This window comes from Pavona decussata, unplaced genomic scaffold (genome assembly GCF_977016875.1).
Source record: "Pavona decussata unplaced genomic scaffold, jaPavDecu1.1 SCAFFOLD_91, whole genome shotgun sequence".
Taxonomy (NCBI): domain Eukaryota; kingdom Metazoa; phylum Cnidaria; class Anthozoa; order Scleractinia; family Agariciidae; genus Pavona; species Pavona decussata.
The window spans coordinates 770,665-795,593 of NW_028145508.1; the positions used below are offsets into that span (position 1 = coordinate 770,665).

Below are 24,929 nucleotides of genomic sequence, written 5' to 3' on the forward strand. Positions count from 1 at the left end.
ACAGGTTCGACTGTATAACAATTCAAGATTCAAGACTGTAGTTTCTTTCCCCTATTTTACTGAGATCTGAGACGCATCTAATACCTGACATTCATGTGACACTGATAACTGAAGTTTCCTAAGAACTATAATTTTTACATTATTGCTAATTTATTTGAATTTAATTCACACACTATCTTAGGTGCTAAAACAAAATACATAGCAGCCCAAAAACCCCTTTCACTTTGTCATACTGTCTCCATATAGAACAGTTTATAAAAAACCGCAAACACGGCAAAAAAAATGTTTGAAGTTTGAAGTTTATTTGCCTTTCTAATATATTTACAATTTATTGAGTGGTTAATGTATGGCGAGGTGACCTCTAGAAACCACCAGGCTTATGTATCCTACTGGAGGCACGTGGTGGGAAAATTCTGCACTCACTCGCCTGGTAACTGGCGCGTTGAGTTTCTCAACATGTCATCGTACGAGGTAAGTCCTTAATCACTGTTTCACGGATGATGTTCGTATTACCATTACGCAGTTGATATTACTGTGAATTGCATAATGTAAGACTTCCTGTCAACATAGGCAGGCTAATGCTCTTATGTATTTGTGAAAATTTCTAAACCGCCGTCGCCCCTCGGTGTATTATAGCCTACGAGCATGCTCTACGTGGATTAGAAACGAGACAAACAAAGTCGGGATGTTTTGATACTTCCTCTTAAAGGAAGACAAGAACACATAGCTTTCTTAACATTTAAATCGAATTTATAGTGCCAGATACATCCATTTGAAGTAGTTACAAGTGAAAACGCGCCTTTTAACAAGTTAATATAACAATAAAAAAAATGAAAAAATAATTTGAGCAAAATGCTCCCCCGTCTCTGCTCCCCACTACCCCCTCATTGGGGTAGAGTTACTGGGCGCAGAGTCTCTGCAGAGTCCCACCCTCACCTCTAAAAATCACGTTTACCCCCACCTTAATTGCCCTTTCACACGGCAGAAACGGCTATGTGAGAAAGCAGTTATCCACTTAGGTTTCAGCTTGGTTTAATCCTCCATGTGAGATTGCAGGATGTTCGTTTATCACGTATATGAGAGTCTAGATCCACGTCTGTTAAACTCACCCCCCACCCCCACCCCTCACCCCTCATCTCCACCCCTACCCTTCACCCCTCACCCCCACCCCCCACCCCTCACTCCTCACCCCCCACCCCCACCCTTCACCCCCTCACCCCTCACCCCCCACACCTCACCCCCGGAATATACCTGCCGGCCCGGGTCGCCCCATCGGCCATCAGCCCCATGAGCTGCGGTAGTCACGTGACAATTCATAAAGAGCGGACCCTGGGACGAGATTATCGAACAAAAATGGCGCGAGAAAGAAGGAGAAAAAATATGATTTACGGGGTTTAGCAATTTTTGTGAACATGAACAGCAAAGAATATTGGTGTTATTGAAGGTAAGCTCTTTCCCTAACAGACCCTAGCTTTTATGCCCGTCCGGTGGAGGCTGTACACCTTTTAAAAATGTTTGATATGATCGAAAAGTCAATGAAATTGGGAACAAATTTTAAAAAGCTAAACCCTTGTAAACAACGTTTAAAACACCGTTAATGTAAGTTAATATTACTTATATGGTAAAGTAATTGTAGAATGTAAGTTTTATGGCGAATTTGAAGGTCGAAAATTAGCATCAAACTAGTATTGCGAACTTATAGTTCTAGTTTTTGAAAGATTAAGCTTAACCGTATAAAGTTGAAGTCTTTCCTACCCTGCGAATCTTCCTAGATAAGTCGGGACGACTTATCTAGGAAGATCGAGAGGCCTCTGCTCGCAGGGGAAGCCTTCCTTTGTTTTTGCCAAGAAAAAACGCGTTTGAATCTAAACAATGATGTACGTATGACTCATGAATCAGCTGAAGACTATCATTTTGAAGAAAGCCGTCTTTGAGTTAACTTACGTTTGTCGCTAATATGGCTGCCCGAGTTTGGATGTATTCCATCGTTTTCTATGTGATTTTTGTGTTGGGTATCAACGCCAACAAAACAAAAATTAACTCAACGAAAGATGGTAAATCGGTCATCGTAGAAGTCAATGCATTCAGCCGTGGCAACGACAAAGAAATCAAAACTGCTCTAACACGGATTCAAGAGAGGTTAAAATCTTTGGAAGAAAAGATGTCTCTTTTGATATCTGAAAAACCAGGCCCAAGTAAGTTGCGTACAATTTTCGGTATTTAACAACCTTTATTTTCCTCATGATTAATTAGAAAGATTGTTATAATTTATTACATTCTTGTATAGTAAAATTTTGTTTAATTTATTTTGAATAATTTTGATATAGCGATTGAGGATGGAGGGCAAGTGAACCATCTGATTTTCTAGTTGGCCTCCATATTACATAATGATGTTTAGAAATTAATGACAAGTGAGGAACCAAAAATGAAGAGATTTAAAATAAAAAGAACAAAGGGAATAAGTTACAATAACTAATACAAGAAGATTATGATATTTTGTAATAAGGTCAGCTAAAAGTATTTTTAAAAATAGTCCATGCAGACAAGTTTCTCGTAAGGTTATCGGTACAGAAGCTTACAAAGGAACGGCATAATGCCGTGTAGGTACAAACTTAATATCATATCATTGGTATCAATTTTGTTTACAAATGGAATGTAGGACTACATCCATCTGGGAAAACATAAGTATTAAAGGATTTTTTCAGAGGGGAGCTTGAGGAGGGGGGGGGGAACACATCTTTGCAATGGACTGTTTTGAGGGGGACTTATTTATATTATATGAGGGTTACCCAGTGCTTAAGTGCTAAAGGGAAATATATATAAAACTGCAGTATAAATTGCCACATCTGACTTACTGCCTAATAGTGTAGTGTGGCATTTTTCTCAAGTATCTGATAAGGGCAAATTAGAAAAATAATTTTGAAACATCATTACGTGCAGTTTTCAATAATACTTCTGATACATACGATAAGCTACTTCAAAAACACAAATGGTTCATTTAGCTTCCTTGCTTGCACATTATTTTAATTAATAATTAATTTAATTCTATGTATTACCACTACAAGATTGTAAGAATCAACTATGTACATTGAAAAAAGCACAAATAAAGATCATCATCATCATCATCATCATCATCATCATCATTATTATTATTTTTTGCAATGTTAGCTGGACCGTATTTTAACTTCCAAATATATTTTTAGTGATGATGCATGAATTGTAAATAGGTTTTTTATAGTTCTTTTTTGTACTTTTAACTTGTAAATATCTATTTTGCTCGGAATATTTCAATAAAGTTTAATTATTATTATTATTATTATTATTATTATTATTATTATTATTATTATTATTGTTGAGATTATTTTTCATCAAAAGCTACTTACAATAATGACCTGTTTATTGTTTTATTAAAGTTTGGTAGAGTTTCTTGAAACTGGTGCGCATACAAATGTTTTCCTGAAGGGCACCCACAAAGTTGAAGGACTGTGTTGGATACTTGACAATCGTTTTAAGATGGTTCTTATTGTATTGCAGTATGAATCCTTTACTACACTAACATCCATTGGACTAATTAGATCTGATTCAAGAATTGAAGGGGTGCATGGAACAAGGCCCTAAGTGACTTTTGATCTAAGGACAAATTCTCGTTTGGTTTAACAAGTGAATACAAGGATATTTGGAAGGAGAATCTAGCAATTTATCAGAGGTCACTCAAGGCTTTTTTTCACACACCCCTTCAATTGCTTAATGGCAGTTTCATTGCAATGCACACAACTTTTAGGGATAATTACCTGACTTACTTATTCTACTCATAAATGTATCATTTTCCCTGGATTAGACTCATCCTGTATTCCTCTTGACTATTCGCTTTCTGTTTTGGTGTTCGATAAAGCTAAAAGTGGAAATTTCTCACTTAAAAAAAGGTGATAACAATGGCCCACTGCATTTACTGTCCAGAATTTCAAACACACCCTAGCAAGACATCATTAAATATTTCCTCTTGACTCCATTTTTCTTTTCCTAGAAGCTTGCAAGTTTGATTTTGAACATGGCATCCATACTTGGACAAGGACTGGTACAGTATTCAACAACCAGCCTACCTATGGTGACAACCCAAAAGCTCGCAGAAGAGAGTCTGCCAACCAACAAGGGAACTGGTGGATAGGAGGAGTTGAGAACAGACCCTCCAAAGCTGCATCAGCTGGAAGGGTTCAAGGAGATGGTCCCCAGGGAACACTTACTTCCCCTTCGTTTAGGATCACAGGAAAACACATCTCATTTCTGATTGGTGGAGGTTGTGATATAAAAACAGTTCGTGCAGAATTGATTGTTGGCCACAAGGTGAGATATCACTACTGTTATGGCATCACAAGGTTAATGCCTTTCAGTTTTATTTTTTTCTTCTCTTTGGTTTCTTAAGTGAAGAATGTACATGGAGTAAACTTGCAGGCTTGTCAAGAAAGCAGGCTGCATATCAGTAGTTAGTCACCATTGGATTAGTTGTGAAAGCTCTGACAGTGACAAACTTTTTTTTTTCATTATTGGTGTTTTAAGGGTTAAATCTGTTAATTTGGCCGATTTGGCCTAATTTGAATTAAAATCAATATTCTTTAGCCTGATGATTAATTCGTTCCTTTAATTCCCCTCTGGTTACAGCCCTGTTTTACTTTGTTTATATTGCGATATTAATTTTTAATTAGAGAATGTTCAAGCGTGCTTAGTCGGTTTTATTTGGCCGTTGCAATGTTGTTCTTTTCCCACTATGGAAATATCTGGACGACACTACAGCGTCAGAAGTTATACCAAAGAGTGGGGAAAGCGTTAATCAGTATTCTCAGGAGAACAGAGTCTGTTTAAGTTCTGTTTAAGAGCCTGTAGCTTTCAATCCCATAGTTATCAAGGGGAAGGAGATTGAGGTAGTTAGCAGCGTAAACTTACTGGGCCTTAAGTTAGCAAGTGACCTTACTTGGAACGATCATATAACCGTAGTCAAAAAGGCCAGTAAGAGGTTGTATTTCTTAATTCACAAAAGAGCTTTTTTATATTTCATGTGTAAGGTCTGTAATAGACCTCACTGTTCCTGCTTTGTACAATGCCCTTCCACAATACTTAAAGAATGAGCTGCTGCACCTCAAGAAAAGGCCTTGTCTATAACAACTTCACGGGGGCGCGTAGTTCCACAGCAGTTGGGGCATAAGACCTACGTTAGATCATTATGAGCTTTTGTGCCATAAGCTTTTCAACATGCCATACTAAACGACCCATGCCACAAGCTTAGGGCAATCCTTCCACCATTGCGTGATGATTCACGTTATAACCTTAGGAAGCAGCACCATTTTAATACGCCATGGCTTCGTACTGATAGAACTAAGAATACATTAATTACATTTGCTACATGTATGTCACGGAAATTAACTTGAAATTTAACTTAACTTTATCTGAACTGTGGTTTCTAGTTTTTAGTTTAAGTTTAATATACTTATCTTTCATGGGACATATTTACATTTTTCTATTTTTTCTCATTTATATCTGTAATTAAGTTTAATTTTAAATATTGTAAATAATTATGTAATTCAGCCTTTAGGCTGCGAAGTGATCTTTAAATATCTATCTATCTATCTATCTATCTATCTATCTATCTATCTATCTATCTATCTATCTATCTATCTATCTATCTATCTTATTGACGTCATATTTTATTTTGTAGGTTGTCAGAAGTACCACTGGCGCATGTTCTGAAACGATGACTCGCAAGGTCTGGGATGTCCATGCCTTTATTGGTCAGAGAGCACGTGTCAAACTGATTGACTTCAGCTCTGGCGGATGGGGTCACATCAACTTTGATGACCTTAAAGGTGACATCAGCTGTGTGTGATCAAGCCTGAAGCTCATTTCATACTGTGTAGCAGTAGAGGGTCATGAGACCAAACAAAAAAGATAAGGGGTATACATTTCAAATACTCTTATAAAAAATAGTATCTGGAAGCCTTTTAAATGTGGGAAATAAATAAATAAGTTTTAAACATACTTTTGTGGCTTTGTTATTGCTTTATCATGACTTGGTAGGAGGATGAAAGCCCTGACCAGGATGCAATTTTCAACCAGTTACCTTGGAACTTTTTTTTTCTCACAAGGACTGGGAATGCTGCTGCAGTGATTTGAGTGCACTTTGATGGTTCAAACAGGTTTGTGAAAACTGTCAACTTCTGTGGACTTCCAATTTTTTTTTTCACCCAAATCAAGGCAGTGTTCACTAAACTTGTATTTCCAAACAAGGGTTTTAATGCGTCTGTTTGCCCAGGGCTCACATAGGGAATTCACTCGCTCTTTAAACTATACAGTCAATTCACTCAAATTTAGGGCCCCATTGCATGTGGCGGGCATTAAAACGCGGTTGATCCCAGCCAAATTTCAATTGTTTGTTGGTAGCTTAACTGACTGTCCTTTAAAGGTGGACAGCATAAGGGTTCATTTCTGATGGAGTGCACTTTAGAGATACATATCTGACATTATTTTCTTTGCCATAGTGAGTTCACTTTTGCTTTGATTAACTGCTAGGTTGCTGGGGGTGAGTAATTTTAATTTGAGTCACCTATATGGGGAGGCTTCATCTGAGAGGCCTGTCTGAGAGGGGTACCTTTTTAAGGTTACCGGATACCTTCGAGAGTCGCTTTTTTCTGCCAAAAAAAAAATTTTGAGGCCAAATTAAACATTACTAGTCTTGCTTCATTTTCAAAAAAAAATTATTACAATCTTGAGGCGTGCGCGAATTATCAACAAGAAAGTTTTTTCAAATGAAATTCTATCACCCTCCAGAGTGCTATAAGCCAATTAAAATGTGTCAGCGTCAGGGCTTCCCATGATGTTTTTTCGCGGTAAAACATTCGGAGTCGTTCATTTCATGTCGCTTCTCTTCCTTTTGTTAAATAAGAAAGAAAAGAGTCTGTGGTTGAAGACTAAGAAGAAAACTGGTCCTAAGAAAAAGAAAAAGAAAGTTTCCGATGAAGGATGGCGAAAAACTCTTGCCGAAACCGCATAAGCGCGTCACTTATGTCCAGAAATGCACCTAACCCTGATTTTGGGTACTTTTATAAGACAGACCTTTTTGTCGTTTTCATATGACTTCATGTTTGACAGAATTGTTTGTGTTTTGGTAAGAATTTAGGGTAGGGGACACTTTGTGATGTCTATCATACAGTTCATGCATCTCTTCAGCGTGCACGGATAATTAACAATTATTCCACGAGCGCGCGTTGGATATGAGATGATAGATAACCAACGAGGCGCGTAGCGCCGAGTTGGCTATAATCATCTCATATCCAACAAGCGCAAGTGGAATAATTGTTTTATTAAAAACAATCAAGAAATATTGCTAGATCTTACTGATTTCGCTGTGCAAGAATAACCAGCAGACAATTTAATGGTCGCTATTTCTCGGCCATGGTATAATTGCTCATATACCATGGCCGCTAAGCCAATCAAATCCCTCGAATTGCATTATACAATGATTCAGTTTTTAATAATGGTATATATAAATAGTCCTTCAACGTACCCCAGTGACCGCATTTCTGCCTGGGGGGCTCACCGTCGAGGCCACTGCAGTTAAAATTATAATAATAATAATAATAATAATAATAATAATAATAATAATAATAATAATAATAATAATAATAATAATAATAATAATAATAATAATAAAGTGTAATATTTATCCAGGGAGCCCACTCACCTTGGCGGTTTTCAGTGGGGCCCTGCAAATTAAAAATAAAATGAAAAAATAAAATTACCTAAAAAATGATTTCACAAGATCAAACGAATTTAAAAATAGCTAAACAATCATCATTCACAAACTTTTAAGCTTTGCCTTAAAAAGAGACAATGAGTTGATATTTTTAAAGTCATTGTCTAAGCTGTTCCAGTCCTTAGAGGCTTGATAAATAAAAGTTTGCTTGCCCCAATTGGTACGCACGTGAGGAAGGTGTAAATCATTACTTCTACGAGTTAGATGTAAGAATGAAAACTATTGCGTCTGACGTCAAATTTAAAATCAATTTCCCCCAACAGATAGTTTTGCATCATAGTACAGCGATGGAAGTGTTGTCTCTTTAAGAGGGGCTTTAGGTCGAGGCGATCTAGTGCCTCGGTTGATGAACTTCTTGGTGGTAAATTAATTAATTAAGCAGGACCTTGGCTGCCTTGTTTTGAAGAACTAGCAGCTGACCCATAAGCGTGTTGTTATTTTTATCACCCCATACTGTATCCAGAGATGCCAACCTCTGAAGATCTGAAATCTGGAGATTTTTTCTTCTGAGCCCGCCCCCCCCCCCCTTATCACCCTACCCTCCCCCCTAAACAAAATTGATGCACTTAACCCCCCCCCCCCCCAGTTGGCACAAAATTCGCACAGCACTAGAGCTTTTTCTGTCCTGCTTTTTAATTGGCTGAACGTTTGTCCAATCAGAAAGTCGTTTACATTGCAATAATGATAAAAGCCAGGAGCTTATGGTCATAAGCTCCTGTAAAAGCATATTTTCTTTGGTTTCCGTCAAAGTTTGTGGCAGACTGGTTAAAGCAGGTATGCAAATGCAGCCATGACACAATATTTCTTAAATTTATGGAACATTTGAGTTGAAATACTAGCCTATTATGCAAATAAAATGCCAAGTCGCTTTTATCCGGGAGGTTTAGTCACCCGTACAGGAGACCGGGAGATTCGTTCCGCATCCGGGAGACTCTCGGATAATCCGGGAGAGTTGCCATGAGTGCTGTGTCTCCATAATCAAACAGTGGGATGATTAAGCAATTATATAGTATTAGCTTAGTATGAAGAGGCAGAAGATGTCGTATTCTCTGAGTCAATGAAAAGGAGTCATTGAGTCAATGAAAAGGAAAGAGTATGCCTCTCTAACTTTGTGTACACTGTCACGATCCGGTACGGATCTTTGGTCCTTACTTTCACAGTTACCCATCATACCCATTGCAGAAGATTGTACTTTTTGCCTCTAAGTTAAGGTTACGACCCTCGCTTTCGTAGTTTTATAAACCCTAATATTCCAGTTTTCAGAGTCATTGATTTCAGCCCCAGCTTCTTCACAACAAGAAGACGCCGGAAGGCGTTTATGCGGGATGTGTTGGTTTAAGTAAGAATTACAAAAAAGTGTTGAATGGCATTGGGGGTTGAGTAATGTATCAACAACAAATGTGTGCAGGAGAGACGGAGATGTTCAGTACTCTAACTGTAAAAGATATAAAAAGAAAGAAGACATGGTCAGAATAAAGTGAATCGAAGACCTTTAATAATAGGTGCTGTTGCAGAGACAATATTACTGTTGTAAATGACCCTTTCCGGGAGAAATTGGCGTGGTGTGTGTGTCCGGACCGTTCACGAGATAAATTTACCATGGAAAATATCTGTTCTGGTTACAACTCTATGACTGTTTTAAAAATTCCCTACATAATTATTTACAACCTCTGCACATATACACAACTGTGAAAGGTGTATTTGAATGTGCCTTGTAAAAGAAAAAAAAACCCAACTCTTTCGCTGTATCAATTCACATGGTATTTACAGGTAGGGCTAGACAAATCTGATATTTTATGTTGAGACGATATAGAAACATAGCTAATAATTACTTCAGAGAAAAAAGGCTTCAGAGATGGCCTTCTGTGAGACTTCCTTTTCCACACCAAACGTCACAAACATCTAAAATTTCTTTTGGAAAGGCACAGGCCTCAGCCGTTGAAGTTCAACAACAAATTCAGTTTAAAAATATGCTAAACTGACACAGCATGGTGGTGACTCTACTGACATGTGCGCTCTTACTATCATGATATTTAAGTTGTTTAATAAATCAAATTATGCATGTCTTTATACCTCAGCATTTTTGTCAACTCCATATAGAAATTTATTAAAATTATTAAGAACAAGATAATTTCAAACATAATTCCATGTTATTGTCTGTTCAACAAACTTATTAGGGCCACTTCAATGGTAAGGATTTCCAGTTAAATAAAAACACAGGGGAGTTTGAGGGAGGCTGACACACAAGAATGCTGGAACCTAGGAACCTGAGGTTTGGTGTTGGGTTTATGTTCAACACAACATCAAATTATACACGTATAACCAAATGGCAACACCAGCACTTGCAACCAAAATAAGATGACTGTTAATTTCTTTGTTTTTAAATGAATCAGACTTCTGAGATTGTGTTCTACCCATAAAAACCTTCCTGAATTGGACTTTTGATGAGAAAATCAAAGTGTTGATGGTTTGAGGCTAGGTCTGTCCCTGAAGTGTTGAAAATTCACTACAGCATTGACTCTCTCTACCCAGGTGCATTGGAACTGGCAAAAAAATGCTGGGTATAACTGCAATGGACTCATTGTTGAGAAATTTTCCGGTGAAATTTTGTTGTAAGAAGTTCACCTTTGAGGATTTATGAAAAAAAGCAACTACCTTAGTGTTCTTGGATTTATGGTTCAACAATATTAATTTCTCTAAATAAATTGCATTCAAATAATGAGATTACAAAAGCATTTCCATTAAATGTTATTAGACTTATGTAATATTCATTTTCATATTTATAAGAAGTTATAAGGCATACACAAAAGATTTTGATGTGTTTGTGTTCTGTATCGAGTTTTGTAATCTCAAGTGTAAGAGCTAATCCATTCCCGGTGTCCCTGAGCAAAAAAGATTTGGTTCCCACTTTGCAAAGATGACTGCAGTCTGCTTAAAAATTCTAACATGATGAATAATAAAGTTTGGGGGTTATGTCTACTAGGCTAGAGGTTAAGTTTAAGACACTTTGCCCCATGTATTCAATTTCTCTTTCACTGATACACTTGAGTAAACCCCCCCCCCACCTCCAGCTATGTTTGAAACGAAACTACAAAAATTCCTTGGGTTCATAAATTGGTGTGTCCTTGTTGTTTTCATAAGAAGTCTGAGTGGCCTCTTGAAAACTTCTCACTTCTTTGAATTTTTCACCTGAAAAATAACGGTTTCAAAATAAAAGATCTAGTGGGCATTGCTGTGTTTGAGGGGAAGTTTTCAGAGGCCTATGTTTCAGCTTTTTCCTTTCATAAACACATGAAAACATTATACAATTCTTATATTAAACTAAGCAAAAGGGCAGGACCTTGACTTGTAAATCATAAGTTGCATGGAACTAAGTAACTTATTTTCCAGTGTTGGTTCTGAACATTACAACGTATTAAGGAAATAAGCTAAAGGGCTTGTTGAATTTACATAAAAAGCAAAAAACCGGCTTTATTGGATGCAAGGGTAGTGAATTAGAAACCTATCTACCTTGGATAAGCCAAAAAAAAAAAAAGAATAAAATGTCAGTTCCTAAGTAATTATTAAACCTCTAGTATGAATTAAAAACAAGCCATTAAATGACACTGAAGCTAATGTTAGCTAATTACTGATTTGCTTTTTCCCCAGCAATCAAACGATTTCTGTGTGTATCCCTCGCCTCTTAAACAAAGTCTCAATTAAAATCGCTTAGAAACTCGATGAAAACCTGCCGGTCACTTTTAGAAAATCATTCTTACTTAAACAAACTCAAACTGATCTAACTTAAAGGTGCGCATATACAGCTTAGTTAAAACAATTGAAGTTACCTTTCCTCCTCGATTGATAGAGCCACGGCTGAATTTTCTCAGTCCTTTATAGATACGGTCAATCATCATTTACTTCTGTTGCAATATTTACGTACGACAAAAAAAAATCCCTCCAGCCCAGTATGTATGCTTGTGCTCGCAATACATCAAGGCAGATTTCGCGGAAGAAAAATTCGATCGCTCCGAAAAGCGAACAGTTCTGCCAAAAAAGTTTCCTTGCGCTTAAAAAACATCCTTGCCATTATTTCCGCCATCGTCAGTAAAGAATACGCATGAACAAGAAATCCCTATTTCAGCCGCCATGTTTGTTTACAATGTTTTCGTTGGCGCGTGCAATCCAACCTGACTTGCACGTGATTCGGAGTTGCAGCCAATAAAAATCACCCAATTCTTTCGGGACGGGCACGGGATACGGGAAAGTTAAAAAAACAGGGCAATTTTTGACTCCCAAGAAGACGAAAGGAATGCGGTCCCGAATTTAAGACGCTGGCTGACTACGTCATCCCAACCTCGTTCCCAGGGTCTCTCTTCTTCCCGCCCCAGTGAGAGAGAGAGAGACCCTGGTTGAACCTGGTCACGTGACAGCACACGACAAACTTCTCCCCAGTCGGGGTATACTCGCTCAATTATTTTATTCGCAAGAGTCGATCAGAGATTTTCAAGCGCAAAATGCGAGAGATTTGGCGCAGTTTCATGCCGTCTGCAAAAATCGTATATTAAGTACAATCTAGGGAATTTCAAACGATCAAAGAAGCAGAGGTTGTTCATAAACTCTACAACTCTACACTAGTTGAAACTGATTCCATGAATTGAACCAGAAATAGAATTTATTCAAGCTTAAACTGCAGTAATAAGTACATCTTTTGCTTTATAAAATGAAATGTAGTTCATAAAAAATCCTTTCAGTAACAGCATTATTAATAATTCATCACTCAAGAAAATATATATTCTTCTTGTTCAGTATTCTGTTTATTTACATGTAATTCGCGAAGCAAAATATTGAATATATATTTGGTCACCGATTTCCTGTGAATAAATACATTGTTTTTGATCACAATCAGCGCTCTGAGCTCAATATTTTTCGTTTAACTACGTCTTAAAGTCAAGGACATAGGGAATAAACTAAGATGAAAAGTACCTTTGAATTATATTCACACGCGGCTTGCTTCAGTCCGTTGGTATTTCTGAGCACTTCGCCTGCTCAAATTCTATTGCCGAAAATTCTTGGTGTTCCATTCGGCAATACTAAAATTGATCTTCTTTCCCATTTCACCCCATTTGGAGCTCTGTTAAAAGGCGTAAAGCCAGCGATACCTCTGTTCTAATCACCATGCCTGTTTAGGTTTTGACTCAAGCGTCCCCCATCGTCTGTCAGTTTCCTTCTGGCGTCCCGAAACGACTGTTTTTAGAATAATTCTTTTGGATTCACAACACTCTACCTGAGTGGAAGAAACGTGAACCTCTTCCAGGTCTTAAGTGAGTGTGCGATGTAGAAATGCTTGGTTGTAAAATCGCTTGTTGTCGTAAAGTTCGTAGCTGGCTTTTCCGTCCTTCTGAGAAAGCAACAACTGCATACTTTACTACCCCTCCCTAACGGCTAATTGTGTCAAGCACCCAGATTTTGGGTGCCACGTGACCAGCTTCACCCAGGGTCTCTCTCTCTCTCTCGCTGGGGCGGGAAGAAGAGAGACCCTGGGAACGAGGTTGACGTCATCCTAGTACATCTGCGGTAGTCACGTGACAATTCACAAAGAGCGGACCCTGGGACCAACCTCGTTCCCAGGGTCTCTCTTCTTCCCGCCCCAGCTGGGGCGGGAAGAAGAGAGACCCTGGGAACGAGGTTGCCCTGGGACGAGATTACCGAACAAAATGGCGCGAGAAAGGAGGAGAAAAAATATGATTTGCTACCCTGCGAGCAGAGTCTCTTCAATCTTCCTGATCTAGGAAGATCGAAGAGACTCTCCTTGCAGGGTAATGATTTGCGGGACATAACTGTTTAGCAATTTTTGTGAACACGAACAGCCAGGAATATTGGTGTTATTGAAGGTAAGCTATTTCCGGCTAACAGACCCCCGTCCGGCGGAGGCTGTACACCTTTTAAAAATTTTGATATGATCGAAAAGTCAATGAACATAGGAACAAATTTTAAAATTCTTAAAGCTCAGCCCGAGTAAACAAAGTTTAATTTAAAACACTTTAAATGTATGTAGCAAAGTGATTGTAGAACGTAAGTTTTAGGGCGAATTTGAAGGTCGAAAATTAGCATCAAACTAGTAACTTACTGTGAACTTCAACTTCAAAGCCTTTCTTTGTTTTCGCCAAGAAAAAACGCGTTTGAATCTAATCAGTGATGTACCTATGACTCATGAATCAGCTGAAGACTACATTCATTTTGAAGAAAGCCATCTTTGAGTTACGTTTGTCGCTAATATGGCTGCCCGAGGTTGGATGTATTCTGTCGTTTTCTTTGTGATTTTTTTGTTGGGTGTCAACGCCAACAAACCAAAAATTAAATCAGGGATTAAATCAACGAAAGATGGTAAAACGGTCATCGTAGAAGGTAATAACAACGCAGTCAGCCTTGGGAACGAGAAGGAAATTAAAACTGCTCTGACACGGATTCAAGAGAGGTTAAAATCTTTGGAAGAAAAAGTGTCTCTTTTAGTATCCACAAAACCAGGCCCAAGTAAGTTGCGATACAATTTTCGGTATTTTAATATCATATCATTGGTATCAATTTTGTTTACAAATAGGACGTAGGACTACATCAGGGCGTAACATGTCCATAATTTCGAAAGTCGGTAAACATTGATCGTTTTCGATCAAATTCGATACTAATCAATCGACAAATATCGGAAATCAATAAAAATTGATCACAAGATTTCTTGTGATTATCGATTTTTGATTGATTTTCAATGTTAAAATTTGATTTGATCGATTTTAATCGACAAGTATCTGAATGTGAAAAAGACATATGACGGGAGATAATACTGCAGTCGAACACGGACTAAGGAAGTGAGAGCCAATCGGCCATAGCAAGACTTCATGAAACCCGCATTCAGCACACTGCATTAGAAGCTCAAACAAAAATGAGGAGCAGCAAAATAACTCTATTCACATCAATCTCCAAAAAACTCTCAAACGTCCGTTGTTTTTAGAAAAACATGGCTCAGGGAACATCAGTTCGGGTTATTATATTACAGGGAACAAAATCGGGTACGATCAAACGGTTTAGCACGGCTGAATGAAATAATGTTAACTATTTCTCAAGGTAAACATCCCATTCTACATTGAACAACAACAGTTTTTACAACTAACCACTTGGTTGCTCAGTTTTTATTAAACTTTATTGCCATACTGATTTACTGTAGAGCTGTTTACACTTCTGCAAATTGCCATTAAAGCTATGTCGGATTATTGGCTTGGTTAATTTCGCAGCTGATTGAAAATTGGCCCAATTTCTGTCGATAACAATCGATAGTCAGTTTAAAATCTTGTGATTATCGACTTTTATCGACAAATCAAACTTCTCGATTGACAATTATCGACAAATATTGAGCACTATCGACTTATCGACTACATTTTCAATGATCGATTTTGATCAACATGTTACGTCCTGACTACATCCATCTGGGAAAACATGAGCATTCAAAGGAGAGCTCGAGGGGGTGGGACACATCTTTGCAATGACTAACTTGCTTTGAGGGGAACTTATTTATATTATCAGGGTCACCCAGTGCTAAGTGCTAAACGGAAATAAATATAAAACTGTAGTATAATGCCACATCTGACTTATTGCCTCATAGTGTGGCATTTTGCTCAAATATCTGATAAGCCAAATTAGAAAGATAATTTTGAAACAGCATTATGTGCAGTTTTCAATAATACTTCTGATACACACGATAAGGCAGCTCCTTTAAAAAGCTAAGGTGCCTAAGTTGTATAACAGGACATTATGAACAGTGCTCCAGGAAATATCCATACCCTGCACCCACCATGGAGGGAATTGGAAATTTCAGAGGGGTGGATGGTGGATGGGGAGAGAAATTCCAGAGAGGAGGAGGGGTGAATGGTTAGATTAGTTTCCAGAGGGTCAACTTCACATTAATATGCCAGACATTTGTTCAAAATTGCACCTTACCAACTTTGTAGATCTTTCTTGAAGATGTTACATAGTTTGACTATTGCACAGAAACTTTTGTTACTTTCTCCAAAAAGCCTTTGGAAGTGAAGTATCCTGAACTGAGACAAGAAATCTATTTTTGTTGAAGAGATCTCAAGCATCACATTGCATGCCTCAATAATAATATTATTCTAAACATCTTGTTTGTGAAACTTTCTTTGATAACAAGATGTACTTTATTTCGCTGCAAGACCAAATTCTTAACTCTAACTGTAACCAGAACATAACAAGACAAGATAAGACTTCATTATACATGTAACTTCACGCAAATTTAAGTGTGTCATTGAGAAATGGGTGACTGCTTAATTTTGTTTCCTGAAGGCTCTCTTTGTTCGTTTGGGCATTCACTTTGGCAGCTGCAAAGAATGATGCAAATTAGTTCGTTTTTACTCGGTTCAGAAAAGGTGAGAACTTTGCAGGAAGACCAAGAAGCGAATTCAAAAGATAGGAACAATAGTCTAATTAAGCAGCCTTGAGCCGCAAAGTTGCAAGAGTATTCCTTTGTTCTTGATATTTGTAGGAACTTCGACGAATCACTGCAGACATTTGATGGTTTTAAGTTCTTCGCAAAATACTTTAAGCTGTTATTTATATCAATGAACGAAGAGTCTTTTGAGAGCTTTAAAGGGGCAGTATCGTGGGAGATATCATGATTTTTGGCCAAAATTCACTAACTTTAAACTTTGAACACTGTGTTACTTAATTTCTCAATCGCTAATTTAAAGAAATATTAATAGTGATTCTAAGACGAAAGGTTGAACCAAAATATAGTACAACCGGCAAATTTTAGTGTGTTACAACAGCGAAATTTGAAAACGTCTGCCAGACGTTTTTAAATTTGAACCCCTCTCTATCTTGTTCATCTGCCGGCAAAAATATCCGTGGATAGTTTCTTTGCATTCTGATAGCCTTTTAATGGAATTTTGTCATTATATCTTGGCTGCTATCAACCGAATAGTGTCTTTTTGATTTTCAATGTGTTACTAAAAACAGCATGATACTGTCCCTTTAAAAAGAGATCCTAAATGTGTTTTGATAACTGTAAGCCAAGTTTCGATATTTTTCGTCAAGCGGTGTTTAGAACAGCAAAGTTATTAAGTTTAATTAAATTTATGCATGGCATCATCTTCCCAACGCGTGTACTGTGTGGAAATCAATACCATACGTTTAAAGAAACTTTTTTCATGAAAAAGCTAAAACATTGATTTGTATTCCCTAAAGAAAGCGTTTTAGGAGCTGTGAAAAGAGTTCTAATTGTAATTTACTGTAATAAAACCGGCATTTGATGTTGGGCGCATTGTTTGTTACGAGTGAAGACACAGTTGATCGTAATTAAATGTTTCTAAAATACTTGCTCCTAGCAAAGAGATTCCAAAATATCAAACCAAAAAAAAAAAGAAAAAAAGGGAAACTCAGCGTGGAAGTCGCATTTGATTATACTTAATGATGCATTGACAAACAATAACATTAGCTCTTTAGCCGATGCACCACATGCTCTTTTTGACCTTACTTACATTTTATATACAGTGATTCTCTAACTTTTTAGATGAAAACCAAGAATCTGTTATAGATCGCTGTCACTAAAGATGACAGATTAACAAATCGGCAAATCCATGTATCTGTTTACTAGTGAATGGAATTTGTTTATTGATTATTCGTTAGTTTGCAGAAAGGGAAGTTGTTTTTAAAAATCTCGACACTGAAGCAGCGCGTTGCGAGTCAATGTGATCATGGTGATTCATTTCTCTAGGTTCCCCAGGGAGCTTCCACAGATCAGCTCATCGTTTCCTTGAGTCAATTAAGGTTACCGTATACCTTTAGAGGTGTCTCGCGTCCAAGCGATGTAGCGCGTCCGGTTTGAACTGTAGATACCTAAACCTTTATATCAATTTAAAGCTCATACAATGCAGGCTATCAAACTATACCAAGAATTTTGAAATAAAATGAATTACCGAATTTTTAGCACTGTTTTCTCAAATCAATTTTTTCACTTGGAAGAGACACTTTAAAGAGCTAAAACTCAAAGGGAATTTGTTTGTTTGCCTTTAAATTTGGACAGTAGCAAGTTTAACATAATTTATATAAACAACGAAAACGTGTCTGTGAATTTTTTCTTTCGAAATATTTTTTCTTAGAGAGCGATTTTTGTATGATCAGTCCACATTTCTTTTATCCTATTTAAAAAATGTGCTGTAACTTTTCACTGTGATTGAATATGGCAAAACGCAGACATGTTTGTTAAGCGCTTGGGTCCGGAAAATGAGGAGCAAATTAAATAGGCCATTTTACAGTTTTGTCAGTTAGTGACTTGGCCTGAGATTGGAAGCGAGGCTGGGGGTGACTTTGTTTTGATACAAACCTTGTTGCTTTTCAGGTGTAGATCATGCTGTTCTTATGCTAACTAGGTTGCATTTACATATGAAAAACAGTGAGGTTTGTATCAAAACAAGGTCACCCCCAGCCTCGCTTCCAATCCAAGGCCAGGTCACTAAACACACAACTGTAAAATGGCCTATTAGCGAAAAACAAAATTTGCTCTGACTTGTAGCTTTCAAAAGGTGATTCGGACGCTGGCATTTAGTGGTCATGAAAGATTCGACAATTCCTTTTATTTCAAATTTCTTGGTATAGTTTGATAGCCAGCTCTGTAAGCTTAATTTGATATAGGGGTTTAGGTATCTACAGTTTAAACTAGACGCGCTACATTGCCTGGACGCGAGACACCTCTGAAGGTATACGGCAACCTTAAGTCAAATAATAGAGGTTCAAAATTTCATCCAACAGAAACCTCTCAAACAAAAGATAAAATATTTCACCTACTTCAAAGGGTTTGCAATCTTTGGAAACCGTCATGCCATATTGTGGGAAATTGTTCGACAAAAGAAAGAACTATAGCTTGAAATTATATATGAATACTTAGCGACCCCAAAATTTGGGGTACGCACTTAAAAGTTGTAATGTTTGTTTCAACTTCACAATGTTAATTAAGACTTCCCACTTCAAACTTGTCTTGTTCATCATTATCTAAGTCATCCATCTCAAGGTGAAACTCCACATTTTCTTCAATGGGTGTGGTGGGGGGGAGGCTTATGAGCGGGGATACATATAAAGGAATACTGTACCTTTTTAAGGAGGGGGGTGTTTACATAAAGGCCAATAAGCAGAAGGGGGGGGGGGCTATAACCGAGGGGGCTCAGTTATAAGCGGAAGGGGTTATAACCAGGATTTTACAGTATATACACTCTGAACAAATTCGTAGGGTATATTGATTTGACAAACTTTGTATCATTTGGCCAGGAATGATAGTGACGGACAAAATTGCGTCAGGAAATTTTAGTGTGAAAAATACATTTTTTGTGACGTTAACCAACTGCAATGCATTTGGTAGTCCATCTTTTTGGTTACTTCAACTTTGAACTTGAATATGTAGATAACCAATCAAAAAAAAAAAGCCTGACACTGGTTTGTGGATTGATACCTTGTGAATATACACTCTGCAGTTATTTTGCTAGTGTGGTGCTGTTAACCCTTGGTCATTTGGGAGTTAACTGGCTCATGAAACTTGTTGAAATTACTTTTTTATCAAACGCTACTTGCAATTATTGAGCTTTTTATTGTTTCCTTAAAGTTTGGTAGAGTTTTCTTGAAACTGGTGTGCATGACAAATGTTAGGAAGATGTTTTTAAAGGACTGCTAATGCTTTCAAAATTACATCTGTGTTGGATACTTGACAACCGTTTTAAGATGGTTCTTATTGTATTGCATTATACATCCTTACTACACATACATCCATTGGAATGATTTGATCTGATTCTGAATTGCTTAATGGCAGTTTCATTGCAGTGGACACAACTTTTAAGGATAATTACCTGATTAAGGATAATTACCTGATTTGCTTATTCTACTCATAAATGTATCATTTTCCCCTAATTAGTCATCCTGTATTCCTCTTGACTATTTTGTTTTCAGTTTTGGTGTTTGATAAAGCTGAAAGTGGAAATTTCTTGCTTTAAAAAAGGTGATAACAATGGCCCACTGTATACTGTCCAGAATTTTCAAACACACCCTAGCAAGACGCCATCATTAAATATTTCCCTTTCACTCCATTTTTCCTTTTTCTAGAAGCTTGCAAGTTTGATTTTGAACATGGCATCCATACTTGGAAAAGAACTGGTACAGTGTTTAACAACCAGCCCACCTATGGTGACAACCCAAAAGCTCGCAGAAGAGAGTCTGCCAACCAACAAGGGAACTGGTGGATAGGAGGATATGAGAACAGACCCTCCAAATTTGCATCAGCGGGAAGGGTTCAAGGAGATGGTCCCCGAGGAACGCTTACTTCCCCTTCGTTAAGGATCACAGGAAAACACATCTCATTTCTGATTGGTGGAGGTTGTGATATAAAAACAGTTCGTGCAGAATTGATTGTTGGCCACAAGGTGAGATATCACTACTGTTTGGCATCACAAAGTAGATGCCTTTCAGTTTTGTTTTTCTTCTCTTTGGTTTCTTTAGTGAAGAATGTACATGGAGTAAACTTGCAGGCTTGTCAACAAAGGAAGCTGCATATCAGTAGTTAGTCACCACTGCCCAAGGGATTTGGATTAGTTAAGAAAGCTCTGACAGTGACAACCTTTTTTTAATTGTTGGTGTTTTAAGGTTAAATTCTTTTCACATACATGTACTACTTCATTGGGCCGATTTGGCCTAATTTCACAAAGAAAATGAGCAAGCAGATGAAAATAAGCTTAATTTGGCAGTGCTTACAGATTTTTTTTAATCTGGCTGATTTTCATGCACCCTATGCTACAGCGACAAACAGAGAAATCAGCTGACAAATTGTGACATCACATGTAAATTGGCCTATCAAGTTGAACCTATAAATACATGTATATATTGAGTCAACAAATCAGTACCTGTAAAAATTTAGCCCTAGGAATAAATAACTTTAAATAAAAATTGTGGAGAGAGACAACATTTCTAACTCATCCTGGCTTCATTTTCAAGTCAAACAAGTTTTGACGCAACGAATTGTATACCGGTAAATTAACTCCCTACTTGAACATGGACCTTTTTTGACTTGACAGGAAGCCAGGATGTCTTTGAAATGTAGTCTCTTATATAATCACTAATTTTTATTTTAAATTGTTTCTCTAAAATTATCCTTATTTATCAGAATAGTAACCCCTAAAAATTTAAATGGAATAAATAATATTAAGAGTTCTAGTTGAATTAAAATCAATATTCTTTAGCCTAAAGATTAATTCGTTCCTTTAATTCCCCTTTTGCTTACAGCCTTATAGCTGCTTTAATTGTTTATATTGCCATATTAATTTTTAATTAGAGAATGTTTCAAGTGTGCTTAATCTGTTTTATTTGGCCACGGCAATGTTCTTCTTTCCTTATTGACGTCATATTTTATTTTGTAGGTTGTCAAAAGTACCACTGGCGCATGTTCCGAAACGATGGCTCGCAAGGTCTGGAATGTCCATGCCTTTATTGGTCAGAGAGCACGTGTCAAACTGATTGACTACAACTCCGGCCATTGGGGTCACATCAACTTTGATGACCTTAAAGGTGGCATCAGCTGTGTGTGATCAAGCCTGAAGCTCATTTCATTCTTAGTAGCAAATTAGTCAGGGTCACAGGAACTAAGAAAAAAGATAAGGGGTATACATTTCAAATACTGTTATTAAAAATAGTATCTGGAAGCTTTTAAAATGTGGGAAATAAATAAATTAATTTTAAACACACTTTTGTAGCTTTGTGATTGCTTTATCATGACTTGGTGGGAGGATGAAAGCCCTGACCAGGATGCAGGATGCAATTTTCAACCATAAATACCTTGGAACTTTTTTTTTTCTCACAAGGACTGGGAATGCTGCTGCAGTGATTTGAGTGCACTTTCACTCATGTCCAATATACACAAACGGATTCCAATGGAATGGATTGGTATTCCATTGGTACTCCATTGGTGAATTGTATCTCATTAAGGAGACTTAGGCTATTCTCGGTACCAAAGCACCCTCACCAATCAAACCATTGGTAAAAGATTACGATTTGTCAAAGACACCTTACGATTCGTACCATTGGAACGAATGGTAAGCTCCTCAGTCGATTGGAATTCCATTGGTGAAATGCATCTCATTAGCACTTGTAAGCCATGCGAAAACGAATTGTCGATTGGTACCATTGGTACCATTGGTACAAATGGAAAACTAGTCAGTCGATCGGTATACCATTTGTAAACTGCATCTCATTAACTGACTTGTAAGCCATGCGAAAACGAATGGTCGATTGGTACCATTGGTACCATTGGTACAAATGGAAAACTAGTCAGTCGATTGGTTAACCATTGGAATCTGCATCTCAAAACAAGCGCACTACACATGAATATATCTAGTTCTTTAATGCATGAACCGAAGCAAGTGCGCTACACATGAATATAACTCGTTCTTTAATCCATGAACCGAAACAAGCGCGTTTCGCATGAATAAACCGAAACAAGCGCGCTACACATGAATGAATATAACTCGTTCTTTAATCCATGAACCGAAACAAGCGCGCTACCCTACGCATGAATAAACCGAAACAAGCACGCTAGACATGAATATACCTCGTTCTTTAATCCATGAACGGAAACAAGCGCGCTACCCTACGCATGAATAAACCGAAACAAGCGTGCTACACATGAATATACCTCGTTCTTTAATCCAGGAACCGAAACAAGCGGGCTACGCATGAATAAACCGAAACAAGCGCGCTACACATGAATGAATATAACTCGTTCTTTAATCCATGAACCGAAACAAGCGCGCTACCCTACGCATGAATAAACCGAAACAAGCACGCTAGACATGAATATACCTCGTTCTTTAATCCATGAACGGAAACAAGCGCACTACCCTACGCATGAATAAACCGAAACAAGCGTGCTACACATGAATATACCTCGTTCTTTAATCCAGGAACCGAAACAAGCGGGCTACGCATGAATAAACCGAAACAACCGCGCTACACATGAATGAATATAACTTGTCTTTAATCCATGAACCGAAGCAAGCGCGCGGCTACACATAAAGGTAACTTGTTCTTTAATCCAAGAACCGAAAAGAGCCCGCTACACATGAATATATCTTGTCCTTTAATCTATGAGCCGAAACAAGCGCGCTATAGATGTTCTATATCAAGCGACTGAGTAAAACTGACAAACGTCATAACTTGAATCTCCTCGATCTAAAAGTGAACCGTACGAAAAAACGCGATTGCACACAAAATAACACGTATTGGTTATATCTTTTATACATTTGGTGGCTTTAAAGGAGCCGTTTTTTTTTCTGCAGCGCAGGGTTTTTTTATTTTTTTTTATTTTTTTTATGTTTTCTTCTTTTCTTTATGCATCATCTTGAGTGCAGGTGCTGGCTTTACTGTTTTGGCAGCCCGTTGAGAAACAACAGTTTCTTGTAATCAAGGTCGTAGTAAAACCACGTGTTTCTTTTTCCATCTGCATTGTTTAAGATGAAGTCTATCTGTCTAGCACTCTTTTCCGCTTTCTCTGGCTCCCAAGTTTGTGACAGCAGGATCCACCTTGAAATCAAGATTGGGGAACAGCCGTTGCCTAAACAGAATAGCATCATCTTGAAGGTATCGCGATCTCCGATAGGCTTCCGCCAAAAAGCCATTCGTAGGTCTTTTGGCCAGCATTTAATGGGAAAGAAAGCGTCTCCGTTGATTGTCTTGAAGAGGTCCGCTCTTTCCTCGGAAATTTCACTTTTCGAAAGGTGTCTGACCGTCTCGCGGTATTCACGTAGTGTAGCCATCGCTCTGGAGTGACGGTCTTCGTTCAATTCGTTAAACTGATGAGTGGCTACTTCAAGAAAGGCACCACGGCGTTATAAGGTAAATGTCTTATGCAGATTTGCACTTTTTCGGTATCTTTATTCTAAAGTTTGACATTGAAATTATAAATGACTTAATGTTCTCACCTTTTTATTGGATGTTGGCTTATACCTCTCTATGGATACTGAAGGAGCATTGAACTGGCGTGTGAGTTTAATTTTGTCACACCTTTTTATTGGATACTGCCTTGTATGCCTTTTGTGGTCCAGAGAGGATTGAATCGGCGTGTGAGCAACGTTGAATGTTTATCATCTTGTGTTGAAATTTGGCAATCTGTCTTATTATACTGTATTAAAATAAATAATACCGTTAGGTATATTTCACGCAATACACTTAATGAACACTGCATTCCGCCACTTTAGGCAATGTTAGTTTTAATAGATTTGTAGTGATCAATCATGATTGTTATTTGTTATAGTTGCAATCATTTTCGGTCAAGAATGATCACAAAGGCTGCATTCGAAAAGACAATATGTGTTCACATCTCACTTTCTAATTGGTCCATGTATAGACATTTTTGATAATAGTCGGCGCTTTCTAAACGGACTGTTCAGTTTGCACGCGTTGTCGGGATTGCCATCGGAGTTTTGTTACAACTGTATGGAGAAATGGCCAGTCGCTTGCAACGACTTGATTTAGACTTGGAAAAGTGTTATGAAAATGACCTTGACTGGACGCTTCTGCCAGAGAAACTGCGTGAAGTAAGTATTTGCATGGTATATTTTTTTTGGAAACGATGCCGTTTTGCCAAATGCCCCTCTTTTTAAAATTAATTGCCCTTAATCATCAAAACGTTGTTCTAAAGCTACCGGTCGTTTCGCCATGAGAAACGAAATAACAGCTAAGGTAATTTTTCACGCGAACTCACCTTAAGAACGAGAAAAAAATCACACTTCATACTTATCACAATAGAGGCATTTCACTATGAAAACGGCTCTTCTTTATTTGAAATAACTTAACTCAGAAAGATAATGGGGAAAAATTTGTCAATGCTGCGTGAAATTATTTGTCTGATCGAGTGTGGCCAATGTGCGAGCCAGCGAGCCAAACGTGCGAGAGTCGTGCGAGGCATGCGAGCCAAACGTGCGAGCCATGCGAGGCACGAACAACCCCCAACATAAATGCTAACCATTAAGCTAACCGGCGAGCTACTTAAAGCCAACCTGAGTGTTATTTAGGCAAACCGGATTGTTTTTTAGGCTAACCTGAGTGCCTCGCA

The 24,929-nt window shown here is 37.8% G+C and overlaps 1 protein-coding gene and 2 long non-coding RNA genes across 3 annotated transcripts in view; 2 read left to right on the forward strand and 1 right to left on the reverse strand.

Moving 5' to 3' along the window:
* Window positions 1–24,929, forward strand: part of LOC146474091 (uncharacterized) — a 61,215-nt gene that overhangs the window by 19,939 nt on the left and 16,347 nt on the right. The window lies entirely within an intron of this gene.
* Window positions 1,790–21,564, forward strand: LOC146474092 (uncharacterized). The gene is made up of 7 exons (XM_085117287.1): window positions 1,790–2,195; window positions 4,025–4,341; window positions 5,708–5,869; window positions 6,559–6,568; window positions 14,042–14,314; window positions 19,934–20,250; window positions 21,241–21,564. The coding sequence occupies exons 1-7, from the start codon at window positions 1,958–1,960 to the stop codon at window positions 21,406–21,408; spliced, it is 1,485 nt and encodes a 494-aa protein (XP_084973413.1). The 5' UTR covers window positions 1,790–1,957; the 3' UTR covers window positions 21,409–21,564.
* On the reverse strand, window positions 9,369–12,084 carry LOC146474093 (uncharacterized). The gene is made up of 2 exons (XR_014866220.1): window positions 11,629–12,084; window positions 9,369–10,990 (listed from the first exon to the last, which is right to left on the reverse strand). It is a non-coding gene; the product is annotated as an uncharacterized LOC146474093 (long non-coding RNA).